Here is a 13,056-nt window from a genome sequence, read left to right on the forward strand (position 1 = left end):
CTCCCCCTCCCTGGGGTTCACCAGCGGCTGCTGCTGCTTCTCCTTCAGCTCCACGAGCTTCTGGGTCATCTCGGAGTCGAGTGCAGCCAACTCCTGCTCAATGGTGGAAGAACTGTGATCGGGGCTGCTCGTCTCAGACCTGCAAGGACACAGCACACCCCGAGGGGTCTCAGTCACCCGGCATCTGCACCCTGCCTTTATTTATTTCAATTTGCCTTTTTAAGTCAGATATTTATAACTAGTCCATTAATAAATTCCTCAGCACCACACACAGAGCAAGAAGACAGGTGATTTTAGCCCTAGTAAGTTCAATAATTTAATTTTTTTAAAAATTATTAGCAATTTATTAATGGGATGGCCACTGCTTTTAAACCTCATTTCACTGACCCACCAGGGTGATGTCAACCAGACTTAGTGTAAGTGAGCTATAAATGCAACAGCCAAGATTTCCCACGAACAGATGCTCATGGAACTTGTTTACCCACTTCCAGACATAACTTGAACTTCAAAGATGCACAGTTCTCAGCAGAAAGGGTGAATGCTGAATATTTTGGAAACCGAGTCATCCCTGCACGCACTCAGCAATAAATTTAAGAGCTTAACTTTACATCTGCACTTACAAAATGCTGCACATGGTAGGAACATCCCTTTATTTGGTGTTTTGTCCCCCCTTCAGGAAATGCCATGCATAGCACACACAGGAAAGTGCTTCATGGGCTGCTGACTTCAGAAGGGAAGTTCACACCCCAGTGGGGAGCAAACCTCAGGGAGGCAACCCTCAGGAGCAAGGGAGAAACGCAGTAAGGAAGCTAAAAAGCAACTCTAAGGAACAGCTTGGGTCTATTTTATTCTTTCTTAAGACAGAAGGAAGGATGGATGTAACTGTGAAAGGAGATATGATGACACTAAACTGCTCAAGAGAAAAATAAGCAATAAACCCAGTATCACTCTCAAGCCAACACTAAACCAAACCCAAGGAAAATACATTAAAAACTAAGATGATGCTCTGTCCCTGCTCTGCTGCTGTGCTTATTGCCATGCTCAGGTGCTAAATCAGTTGCCTGGGAAACCTCAGAACAGCGCAGGAGATGGACAAAACAACAAAACCTTGAACAGGGAGGGTTGGCATGGGGAGAAAAATGAGTTTGTTCCTCAGAAATGTGCCGAGATTACAATGCAGAGAACTGGCTCTGCCTCTCTTCTCTCTCCCAGGTTCAAGTGTGCAGCTGCTGTCACTTAGAGTTACTTCACCCGAAATAATGTGATCCTGCTTTCATCCATCAGAGGACACGAATCCCAAGGTAGCCTTGTTTTATTTCTTGTATTTTTATTGTATTTGAATATTCTGCTAAGAGGTTAAGTGGTGTCAGTGTGATGGGTGAAGGTAATTTAAATATTACAGAGCCAGAAGACAGTATTAATGAATATTACAGTCAGCATATGATGCCATTACACAATACATATTTTAAAGCTGACATTTCTCTTGTATTTCTGGAAAAAAGAAATCAGGCCTATTTCTAAGCACTGGCTAAAATACTGACTGCTTTTTATGGAACATGATCATTAAAGAAACTTCAGAGCAACACCAACAAAACACTTGTGCATGTGTATAAATAAATATTTCAACCTTCCTGTAGACAATGGCTTTACTGAATCTTGGCTCAATTTTAGACAAGGGCATAAAGCAGAGATTGCTCCTGACCAGAGACAACACATTTTTATGGCCATCTGATACAGGGACTGCGGTGAAGTAGTGATTTGTACTTGGCAGTTACAAGCAAAGAGTGTCAGCAATAATTTAAAATGATAAAAATCCCCTTTTTCCTTGGGATGTAGTGTTCTATTAGAAGTCTGCTGCTTGAGATAATATGTACTTGCAAGTTTGAAAATCCTTGAAAATATATTCCTGCGTTTTTTAAAATTCAACCTCCAGACTTGTCTGTATGTGCACGTAAAACTTCACATCTCCGACACCACTGTGGCAGCTCCACGTAGGAGACTGCAGGGTTTTACTGCCTGACATCATGAATAGTTTGCAGTCAGATCACAACACAGTAAAAAACCCAAATCCTTTTTTGCTCAAAAACAAGTGAGTCATTTTATTTATTCAGCTTGATTTTCTGCTTAAATGTGAATAGGAGAAAAGACAGAAATGTGCTGTTGTTTTGCCTGCCACTGTCTGTCACACGCTTTGGTGATGGAAAACACTGCAGATAAAATATCCTTGTGCTTGCAGATGACAGCCAGTCATTAAGGGAGTTTGTTAAACTCAAGTACAGAACCTGGAAGCCTGAAAACTGGCAACAGTTTAAGCCAGCTGAACACAGATATACTGGGAGTGTCAAGCTCTTATTAAGCCAAATGACATTCTGTCATCAGGAAAGCATAAATGAGTAAGCTCCTGCCCAGGGACAAGTTATGGCCTGAGTCCCAGTCATTTACATTTAGAGGTACTATCAACAAGGGTGGCAGCCAGAGCAGGCTTGCAGCTTTTTTCTCTGATCATCTCCTACCAAAAAGTAATTTTTTTTAAAGTTCATTCAATATCATCGTATTTAAGAACTGCAGCTGCATCAATTTCACATAAAATTAAGAGGATTTTTGTGCTTATCTAGTTACTTTAAAAAATAAATGATGCTAAGACAAACAGGATGCACCAATGGGAGAAATAAAAGTTCAATTGCAAGAGTATCTGACCCTGATTGGCTCTGTGTGTGCATATGCTTTGCCAGGAGTTATGAATTGATCTTTATTAACATGCAGTTCCTTACCATAGGAACAAGGCAATAACTGTGGAAAGGTTAGTAAGAAGTCATTGCCGTTTTTGCATTTAAATTGATAATAACAAATAATTAGTAAATAAATAATATAAAAATTGTATCAGCACAGAGAAAGAGACAGGGTGCAAGGCTTGGGAAGAGAAAGCACAGAAGGGGTGTTCATGCAGAGGCAAAGCCAGGCAGTCGTTAAGAGATCCCCAAGTGTTCTGGATCACTCATGGTTTAAACAGCAGTCAGATGTTTATAATCTCCAGGTGTTTCTTTCCCCTAATTCTACACCTGATGCCTTCAACCGTAGTGTGAGTTTTTCCAAGGCTCTAACTGGGAGCCAATACTCTCATCCACCGTTAACGAGGAATGTGCTGCTTTTGGTTTTTTCTGTGCTCTGTCACCTCCCTATGAGTTCTCTACGGTAAGGGAAGGCCCGAGTAAAGATCTCCAGCAGCACACTGCTGAGGCAGGCTGTGCTTAACCCACCTTTTCTTGCTGTCCCTTTTTGCAGTTTTCTCTAGCACCGCCCTCCGCCGCAGGTAGTCGTTCTGGATCTCGTTGTACTTTGCCGTGTGCTCTTTGATAAGGTCGGTGGTTTTCTTGTGGTGTCTCTTCACCAGGTCCTTCATTTCCTTGTAGTGCTTCTTTTGAAGTTTCACAAAGGCCTTCTGTTGTTTTAGCTCCTCAATGGTCTGTGCTTCCACTTCTGCAATGATAATAACAAAAGTCACTTCACTTTTCCAGCAGTGTAGGATTTCAGTCAGAGGAGCCAGGGATTGCGGTAAAGGGAATACGGCACAAACTAACTGAGTAGTTTTACCTGAAATAAGCTAACTGGATAGAAAGCACTGTGATAAAATGGTTCCTCTACTATTCACTATATTCAGAACAAATTTAGCTTCTGTTCTCACAATAATGCTGCTCTTTTTTCTGCATTAGATGGTAACTTGGAGCTCGTGAAACTACAACAATTTTTTAAAAATTCCCTGTTGGCACCCAATCTCATGAAATGCGCCCAAACATTGAATACTGCAAACCTGAGGAAGAACACTTGGCATGTGCATTTTCTAGGAGTTACTGCAGTGCTAATCCTTGGAAGAAATGCCTAAGCCAGGTGGCCTATTTCATAAAAAAAAGATGTTTTTCTTGACAAAAAGCTTATCATTTGTGCAGTGTAACCTGTGTATTTATTACCTGTGAGGACACTCTGGATAAGATCTTCTGTCTTTGCAGGTGCTTTCACCGAACCTAGAGGTAAAAGAGATGTTCAATTCCAATTCTTTTAAAACATCAGCCATGACTGTGCTGCTTGACTGAGGGTTAAAACATGGCAGGTGACCCAGGACACACCTTGACATGGCAGTTATTCATCATTGGAGAAAATGCATCTTTTGAGCAGGAGAGGAGCAACATGGAAAACATCTGTGACCCAACACAGAAAGGTGACCTTCCAAAAACCCACCTGAGCTGTGTTGTTTTACTTATAAGGAGGATTGAACCACTCACACAAGTCATTTGAGTGGCATTAGGCTGACAGTACAACTATATTACGTATTATGATGTCAGTGCCAAATTCCTGCACACAGGATGAATCCAGCTCCTTGGAAGTCAGTCAGATCATGCCTATAGAGACTGCAGTCATAAAATTATAAACACTGTGTTTAACAAGCATTTCCTTTAGCATATGTGTCAATACAAAATACAGAAGTGCCTAAGCCTGTGTTTCGTGTGTGGAATAAGATGTATAAATACATGCATAAATTAGGCACAGCTGTAAAAACAATTCCAAAAGATTCCTGCACTTGCAACAACATCAACAAAAAAACCTGAGCATGTTTTCTTGCTTGTAATGAACTTCATTTCCACCACTAGAGCAACTGTTAAGTAGCAGATATTTGTATATTTGAAGATTTGCCCCAACAGCAGAGAAAAGTGGTGGGAAAGTTTCCACCTATTTTAGACAAACAAAACAAACACACACAACTTCCCAGCTTTGTTCTTTAAACACAAAGCACTTCAAAAATTATTATCCAGACTTATTTTAAAAAGATGGGACTTTTTTTTTCTTTTCCTTTGTTTTGTTGTTTGGTTTTTTTTACCTGGTGCTGGCTGGCTGTGGACAACCTGAGTTGCTGGTTTCGGTGTGAGGGAGGCAGTGAAATTTACCCCATTTTCTGCTGGTGTTGGCCTGGGTTCATTGTTAGCTTCAGATGGTGCATCCCCGTGGTCTATCTGAAACCACATGATAATTCACATTATTCTTCCCAACTAGCAGACTTAATCTATTTGCAGGTCCAGTTCAGTCTGGTTTTTAAATGTAAAATTCTGCAAATGTTGTATCTAAAAATCATTCTAAAAGAAAACAACAGAAGAAGATATCCTTAGGAGCTGTGGTAACCCAGGTGGCTCATTTGTGCAGGGTAAATTTCAGGCAGAAATAGAGCATGTATTATTCTGAAAAAGTATTTTAAGCAGATATAACTCATCAGGGACATTTTTCAGTACAATATATATTAGCTGCACCAGATGTGAAGGCTGTATTTTAGTGAAGAGCCACAAAATCTTTCTAGAAATAACGTAGATGCTGGCAGGAGAATGCTCCTCAAATCCCTGCTGTGAACAAAACATGTGTACAAAATTGCTTCTAAATTTCACAGATACACACAGCACTACCATTTTCCACCATTCTCACAGAAGAGACATCCTTCTGACTCCCAGGATCTTACCTTCTTGTAACTATACTCCAAGGGTAATATGTAAACAGTACCTCCATCCTGCTGCATGAACACATCTGTGGTATCCAAAGATTTAAGCATTTTCCACCATCTTTTCCCTCTCTCCAGTCTCCTCAAGGCTCAGGCTTGCAGCGTGCATGGTACTACACACTGACCATCTGAAATGGTCCCTGTGACCATCAGGTTTTAAGCAGGCACCCGGCACTCAGCAAACAGAAGGTCATTCAAAGCAATTTTTATTTTGAAATGGCCAGGCCTCACTTCCTGCTGTCCCTGCAAGGGGCCAGTTGCCATGGTGTCCCAGGGAAGTTTTGGATTTGTTCCTTCAGCTGCTTCCATCTCCCTCTTTGATGGTAATCACATTACATGCAGAGGCAGGATACCACAGTTGTTGGGTTTTTTGCCCTGTGATTACTCCCCACTTGAAAAATATCAGCCTGTGCTGCATCAATAGAGGCAAAATGCATTTTGATCCAACTGTTTTACCCTGCTCCTGCCGCTGATTTCCTTCAGCCTGACCCTGACACTACACTGTATATTGCTAAACAATTCCTGTCTCAACAGCCTATTCCTACCAGAATTACAGGAGGGAGATACTGTAGGCAGAAACACGATGCAATCGAAAACCAATGCCAACAACTTCATTTATATCAAACAGGAATGACTGCAACAAAATATGGAAAAACATGATTTAGCCAACATTTCTGACAGAGGAACAATGTGACAGGCAAAAGCTGTAGCTGTGACAAACACACACAGATGTGGTTATCCTCTCAGCTCTCCACAAGCTGCAGTTCATTAGTTTAATAAAAACAACGTTTGCTACACAGATCATCAACAGTTAACACAAATAAAGGCAGAATTCCTAACTTCTGGCATCACTGTGCCCCACTGCATGGAAAGTGGGTATTACCTTCTTTTGAGACCAGGTTTTATGTGCTGTGAGATGCTGCATCTCAGCTCGTTGAGGAACTATTAATATAACCTGCCAGTCTAGGACATAAAACATCTGTTTTCAGAAACTGAAGCAGAAATGTGAGGCAGGATCACAAAGTAAATATGGAATAATTTTCACTACATCAAGCAATCTAATCTCATTAAAAAGCACTTTCTCTTCCCATAATTCATCCTACTATGCTAAAAGAATGCTAAAATAAACACAATTTTTCCTTAAAAAAAGGATTTTTCCTTTCAGGCTGTTTTTAAAACATGATGTAACCCAGCCTTCTAATTTAGAGTTTTAATATTCACATAAACTGGTTTCTATTTCACGTTGCCATGTCTTTTGCAATACAGTACATTTACTAAGCAGAGAGATGCATACCCACAGAGGAATCTATATGGTCTATTTTTATTTCTACAGAGAAAAGATGCTACTTCAGGCTGGGATTAATTCTTACCAAGGAACTCCTTGCCAATTTCTTTGGATTGTTCCTCCTGTCTGTAAAGGACAGCAGGCAAGGGAAGAGAGGGCAACCTTCACTACCTGTATGCTCTTGGAGATTTACAATGTATTCATTTAAAGGTGCAAAACCCACGCTGCAGGCATTGCATTCCCCAAAACCAGCTCTTCTCAGGCCAGGCTGGAAAGCAAGAACCGACCAGAAAGGTTAAGGTAGGAATTCCTGTCATATTTATGATGGGAACTTTGTAAATAAATCCAGAAAGGATGCTGGAACTTCTGTCGGTTCTTCAGCATTCTTTGTTTATGTGATTACACTGACCATTAACAGACAAAGTAATGTGAAGCCTGAAGAAAGGCTGATTTATTTGTTCAAAACAATTCACTATTAGGTAGCTTACTTCACTGTTGTTCTGTGAGAAGCCTGGGGAACTTCCTAAAGAGGTTGAGTTTAAACTTCTACAGCAAGGAAAGCAAAGCAAAAACCTCTCAGTTTTCCTCTGACAGCTGCTCAGATCAGAAATGTGTGTGAAGGGAAGGAAAGAAGTATGGGGAGTGGAATCTGTGCTGGGAGACAGCTCAGCTTCACACACAATCAATTATAGTGTGTAAGCTTGAACTGGGCATTGGAAATGTGAATCCAGGTGCAATTAGGTGCTCATTTCTGGCAAACACACTTGGGTTTGTTCAGCTGTGTTGCCAGTGAATGTACTTACAATTATTAATTGGTGTGATTGTCGTGGGCCAAAAAAAGTGAAGAAAACAGACTGACATGGTCAGGGAATTCAAGATTTCCAAGTACAGACCAAAATATCTTACCCAAAAAGTGCCGTTAAAATAGAAGGTAACAGTGGTGAATTCAGGTTGACGACACTTCCAGTGGCAGTTTTGTCCCTGTACCTTGGTGCTGCAGCTAACTCAACCATGACATATTTTTAGCAAAAGCACCACTATGATCACTACCGTTTTCTTTTACAAAGTATTTCTGTGCTTGTCCAAAACAAGCTCCTTTATTCTATGAGCTTCCAAGCCCCTCGACAGAGTAATCTATCTTCCATTCACTGCAGAAGATACTCTACGACAAGAATTTTTCTAACTAACAAATAAGCCTGTACATACCAGGAAAATGTGTAGTTTTTCAAAAGTAAAAATGACCTCTAAGGTATTTAAAGGATTATGGTAAAAAAAGGCTTTGCTATTAATATAGAATCTCATGTGTAGCGTGTCCTAGATAAATATCTAAGATACTATTGAGCATTTCAGTGTCCTCATTCAGCAGAACTTGTGACACTGCACAAAGAGTAAATTGTTGGCTACTGAATTGTAATGACTTTCACTCATCTGGTCTGCTTTGGGAATGTATTCTTGGTTACAAAATCTAGTTCAGCGAGGTTTTGCACATCTGAGAATTGCAGAAGGCAGGCACCAGAGCAGAGGGCAGTTTAGGATTAAAAAGCATTTCTCTGTCTTTGCTAGAGACTGTGCTGAGAGCCTTCTGATCACTTGGTGTGCACAACACCTGGCACAGCCACCTTAGACAGACAAAGCTGATATTCTCAAACACTGCTGGAAGCCCCAGTGAGTGTCTGGAACAGAGAGACTGAATGTTTGAGCGTGCACAGTCCATCAGAAGCCACGGCTGAACCCAGTTATGCTCAGAACATCTGTGCATTTCAGTGCACACCACCTTCAATCATACAGAAAAATGGGTTCACAGCAGCAGGTAACCGTAAAATCCAGATACCTAACAACTAAAATTGTAGCTCCAATAGCTTTCAGCTCAGCTACAATAGGCCTGACCATTTATTTACTCCATGGTCTCCTCCCTCTTCATTGCTCTTTCTAACATCTGTGAAGGGTTGGATGAGTTGAACTCCAGAGGCCCCTTCCCACCTAAATTATTGCATGATTACCCTGTGTCTCTTTAGGACATGTTTGCTCACAGATAATCTATAGAGACACCATAAACTGAGACACACAAATGTTTCTCAACAGAATGACCTCTCCAGAGACAGTCAGAAATTCTGTAAAATTTTTAGTATTTTCAGGAAAAGCTCCTGACACAGAGTTGTCTTTTTAACAAGGGGAACCAGTAGCACACTGGAAAACAACAGGCATTGACTCACAAAGATTTCAGTTGCTACAGAGCAAAGTTGCACAGCACACACATAACACAGTTTTTCATTTCTTTCACCCCTGAACAGCAACCTGCCCAATGCACACCACGCTGCCTTCAGTGAAACCACACTCACAGTGCAATGCTGCTGGGGTGTCGTGTGCCCCAGTCTCGTCCATGGTGAGATGTTTACAGGTGTTCACGTAATCAACATGTACAGTCCCCAGGGATTTTCAATATTTGTCTTTCTAAGCAAAGTAGGTGCTTTTAAATACTGTAGCATGATTTCCAGAGACTCAGAAACCTCCCTTACCTCTTTCTTGACCTCTTCCTCATCTTCCAGAGTCAGTGCAGCCAGCTGCTTAGCTCTCTGCTCCATCAAGTTTACATATCTGATTGGATTGGATAAGGCCTCAATCACATCTAGGAACAAGGCAAATATTTCAGTTTCAAAGCCCTGGTGTTATTGCCGCAGCACTCCTCAGGTTTTAAGAAGGAGGCAGAACAGTGTTTTTCACAGAAGACAGTCTTTCACTGCATGGCATTTAAACCTACCCTTGTTAAGAGCCAATAGCTATACACACTTCTCTCCCTCGAGCATGGCACTTTGCCTAGGAAACAATTACATACTCGTGTGTCCTGCATGCAAAGTGTCATTTGTGTTCCAGTGGCAAATGCCTGGGGTATTTCCTCCTTTGGAGTCTGCTGCAAGTAAGAGTTGGACCTAATCCTAAGCCTCAGGCAAGTCACTGTAGATCAGGCCATCTGCTAGGAGTGAGGAGACAGAGTGATCCATCAGATGCAGACCTTTGCTCACAGGACTGTTATCCCAGCCTGGCAAGTCATCCACACTCCATGCATTTTGTGTTTCAATTAGCCTTTCTATTCCCCAGTAGGAAGATTACCTGCATACTACAGAGTTACCTGCGTAAGTGTCAGGTACGTAGTCTTTGACCTCTATGTACACAAAGAGAGCTGGCAGTGTCAAAGGCTGGTTCCTCTCATTCCTCAAGCAGATGTAGTGATAGCCTGCAAAGTAAGGAACAACCAGTTCACAGCATAAACCCTTCCACAGGCATTTCCAGTGCATCTCTGCTATCATTTGTTATTTATAGTGTGGCTCCAACTGACCAAGCAGCTCCAGGGACTTCTGGGAGGGAAAGGTTTACCTGAAGGGTTTCAGGGATAAGTGTACAGACTGCTGGAAAGGCACATGGCACTGTAGTTTAAAACAGTATGTTCTGTTTATTCTTACATATGTGACTGATGCTAAAAATGGTAATTTATTTAAATTTTTCATGTATTCTGTTTTATTACCTATGTCTGGAGTTTTTTTAGTTTAGTAGATCTTATTCCATTTTCAAAAGTGACTCTGGTAGTACTCAGCAATATGAACAGCCAAAGTAAAATGAGATATAACAGCCCATCCACACACAGGATCTAATTTTAAAAATACACAATGTGGCATGATGGCTACAGAGTGTGTTTGTGTGTATAAATCCTATTGTGTGACCATCCTTAGAAATAATTCTGTAAAAAGAAAAATTCCAGACTGTTTTGAAAGCTGGCTGTCCAACCTTTGACTGATCACCGTGTGGCACTGAGTGCCATGTCCAGTTTGGGAGCCACACATGAGGGAAGTGTCAGGATCCAAGTCAGGAGCAGGATGCATTTATCTGGGGGAATCCTCACTTGGCTGATGTGAGCAACTCTCTCTCCAAGTAATGGTTAAACCCTTGCTTTGGGAATAGTGACAAGTATGCGGATGGACAGCATGATATAACTTTCAATAGCATCTCAGAAAAGAGAGAAATTACATATTACAAATGGTTCTCAGTTCTCTCAACATCCTCCAGCAAGTTTTCAGCATGGACACAAACTCAGAGCAGCAGGCTGTTCTCCATCACATGCTGTAAAGTGATGATGCTGGAGCCACAAGGACAGAGAATGGGCCTGTGGGGAACAGCTCTGAGAAGACTGCACTTACCAGAAAAGGGAAATCCTTCCCACCCCCTTCTCCTCTCCCATCACCCATCTACCTTCCTCTGGCACTCAGCAGATCCTCCAGGAAACAGCTATATCCATTAATCCAGCAGAAAATGCAGCTGGCATAAAAAAGGTTTCTGCTGGATTGATAAACAGAGTTTGCTCATGAAACAGGTGTGGAAATTCTTCTTCAGGAGTAATTTGGCCAACTGTCAGATATGGGGACATGTGAGCTTTGGGCTGGATAAGGCACAGGGTAGGTACAGATATTCTTCCTCTTCCACTGCGAGTGAAGCTGGGAGCATGTTCATGGCCCATATGCTTGCCCTAATTCAGCTTCCTCTCCTCACTGGAAAATCTGGCACTGAACTTGAACACTTCCCTTGCTCAAACTGCCAATGTCACTGCATCTTTCTGAAGCAGGATCTCTAACAAGTCTCTGGCCTGGAAAATGTGGCCGGAGTTGTCGCACAAAGCAATTTTCATTTAAGTGGCCACTAATTATAGCAGAAATAGTATGATTTAGAAGAGGCCAATACTGATATTTTTCTTTTAATTTTCAGCAAGGAGAATGAAAGTAATTTTGGATTGATTTAAAGGTGTTACAGAGATATAACAGCTATATACAGATATACAGAGATAGGTCAGTCTTTCATGCATGTAGAAATTACATTGAGAGGAGCAGATTTTGCTTTCATTCCCAGCCACATCCCATTCTCACAAAGATGACAGATCAAAATTGGCTGTTGCTGCCCTTTTTCCTCTTAAAAGTGTGCAGTTGCACTTTTTAGCATAAACCTGTGAGCATGAAGTCAGTGTACTGGAGATAAGGAAGTGCCAACTATGCCTCCAATGCTTTAATTCCATTGGTTTTCCTGGATGGTTAAAAACTTAAATTTCTGGTGAAATAGGGTATGTTTCTTTTTTGAACCCAAGATAGATTATTCAAGTCCTCAGTTGCTATGAGGCTGCTGAGTGGCTGCTGATTTAGAGCAGTTGAGATTCTGCCTTGCTGTCTCTTTTAACCACACAATGTCTGTCTGGATGGGGATAAAGGTTTTACCTGGTCGAATTGCTGAGACCGGCAATATCCGATGGCCGATGAATTTCCCTCCTTCTTCATACACTGCTAACCTCAAACAGGCCAGGGAAGGTAAAACCACCTGGAAGGCAATATTGTTGCATTATTAACTTTCAGCTCTGGATGAAGCAGCTCCATAGGCTGCACAGAATACATGCTAAAATTTATCTAGTCATTGAAAGAAGAAAAAAAGCAACAATCCAAACCTAAGAGCTTCTCTGATTTATTTTCAACCTACTAAAAATAGTAACCTGTGCTTCTCTGAGCATGGGGGCAGTCAGGCACTATCGTTAACTAAACAGAGAAACGAAGTACACTAATTACAAGTTCATTACAGAAGAAAAATGCTAGTGATGTTTCCAAACTTAAGCTCTGGCAGGCTGCCAAAGGAAAGCCATTCAGAAGGCCAAGTATTCAGGGAAAAGAGCACTGCTGCAAGTAACAAGTGTATAAACATCCTTGTGAGCTACACTTGCTCAGAGAAATCTGAAAGAAACTGTTTCACGAGCACCTGGACTCAGGATATACCTAACCAAGGTGCTCAGTGAGCAAAACCCAGAGGTTCTGTTCAAATATTGGCTGCAGGTGTATTGCAAAGCGCAGTAAAACATTCACAATGCATGGTCCTAAAATGTGCTCCGTGTTTTCTGCCCCCTTAGAAGCTTAGAGAATTGAGTCTGAGTAATACTGCATGAGTAGCTCAGAAGTTTATGTCTCATCTCAAATGGATGGGATTTGTGTCTTCATCACCTGGGCAGTGATTTTATAGCCCAATCTAGGGATAAGCAGGGACAGCAGATTGCTTTGGCTGTGCCAGCTCAGCCAGCCAGGCTGCTGGAGCTGCATTTCCATTGTCCTCGTCTCAGGTTCCTGGGAGGGCTGCTCAGCCAGGGCAGAGTGCCATGGCCATTCCACTGAACTGCTGGGATCTGTGCCATGGCCATTCCACTGAACTGGGATCTCTC

At 41.7% G+C, this 13,056-nt stretch overlaps 1 protein-coding gene across 2 annotated transcripts in view; it reads right to left on the reverse strand.

Annotated features, from left to right (window-relative positions):
* Positions 1-13,056, reverse strand: part of PLCB1 (phospholipase C beta 1) — a 243,390-nt gene that overhangs the window by 59,586 nt on the left and 170,748 nt on the right. For both annotated transcript variants that reach the window (XM_017745250.1, XM_017745251.1), the window contains exons 19-25: positions 12,074-12,173; positions 9,949-10,053; positions 9,338-9,447; positions 4,871-5,003; positions 3,966-4,019; positions 3,258-3,477; positions 22-139 (exon numbers count right to left, since the gene is read on the reverse strand). In XM_017745250.1, the coding sequence (XP_017600739.1) occupies positions 22-139; positions 3,258-3,477; positions 3,966-4,019; positions 4,871-5,003; positions 9,338-9,447; positions 9,949-10,053; positions 12,074-12,173 (840 nt within the window). The remainder of the gene's footprint in view (positions 1-21; positions 140-3,257; positions 3,478-3,965; positions 4,020-4,870; positions 5,004-9,337; positions 9,448-9,948; positions 10,054-12,073; positions 12,174-13,056) is intronic.

This window comes from Corvus brachyrhynchos, unplaced genomic scaffold (assembly GCF_000691975.1).
Source record: "Corvus brachyrhynchos isolate BGI_N302 unplaced genomic scaffold, ASM69197v1 scaffold69, whole genome shotgun sequence".
NCBI lineage: Eukaryota > Metazoa > Chordata > Aves > Passeriformes > Corvidae > Corvus > Corvus brachyrhynchos.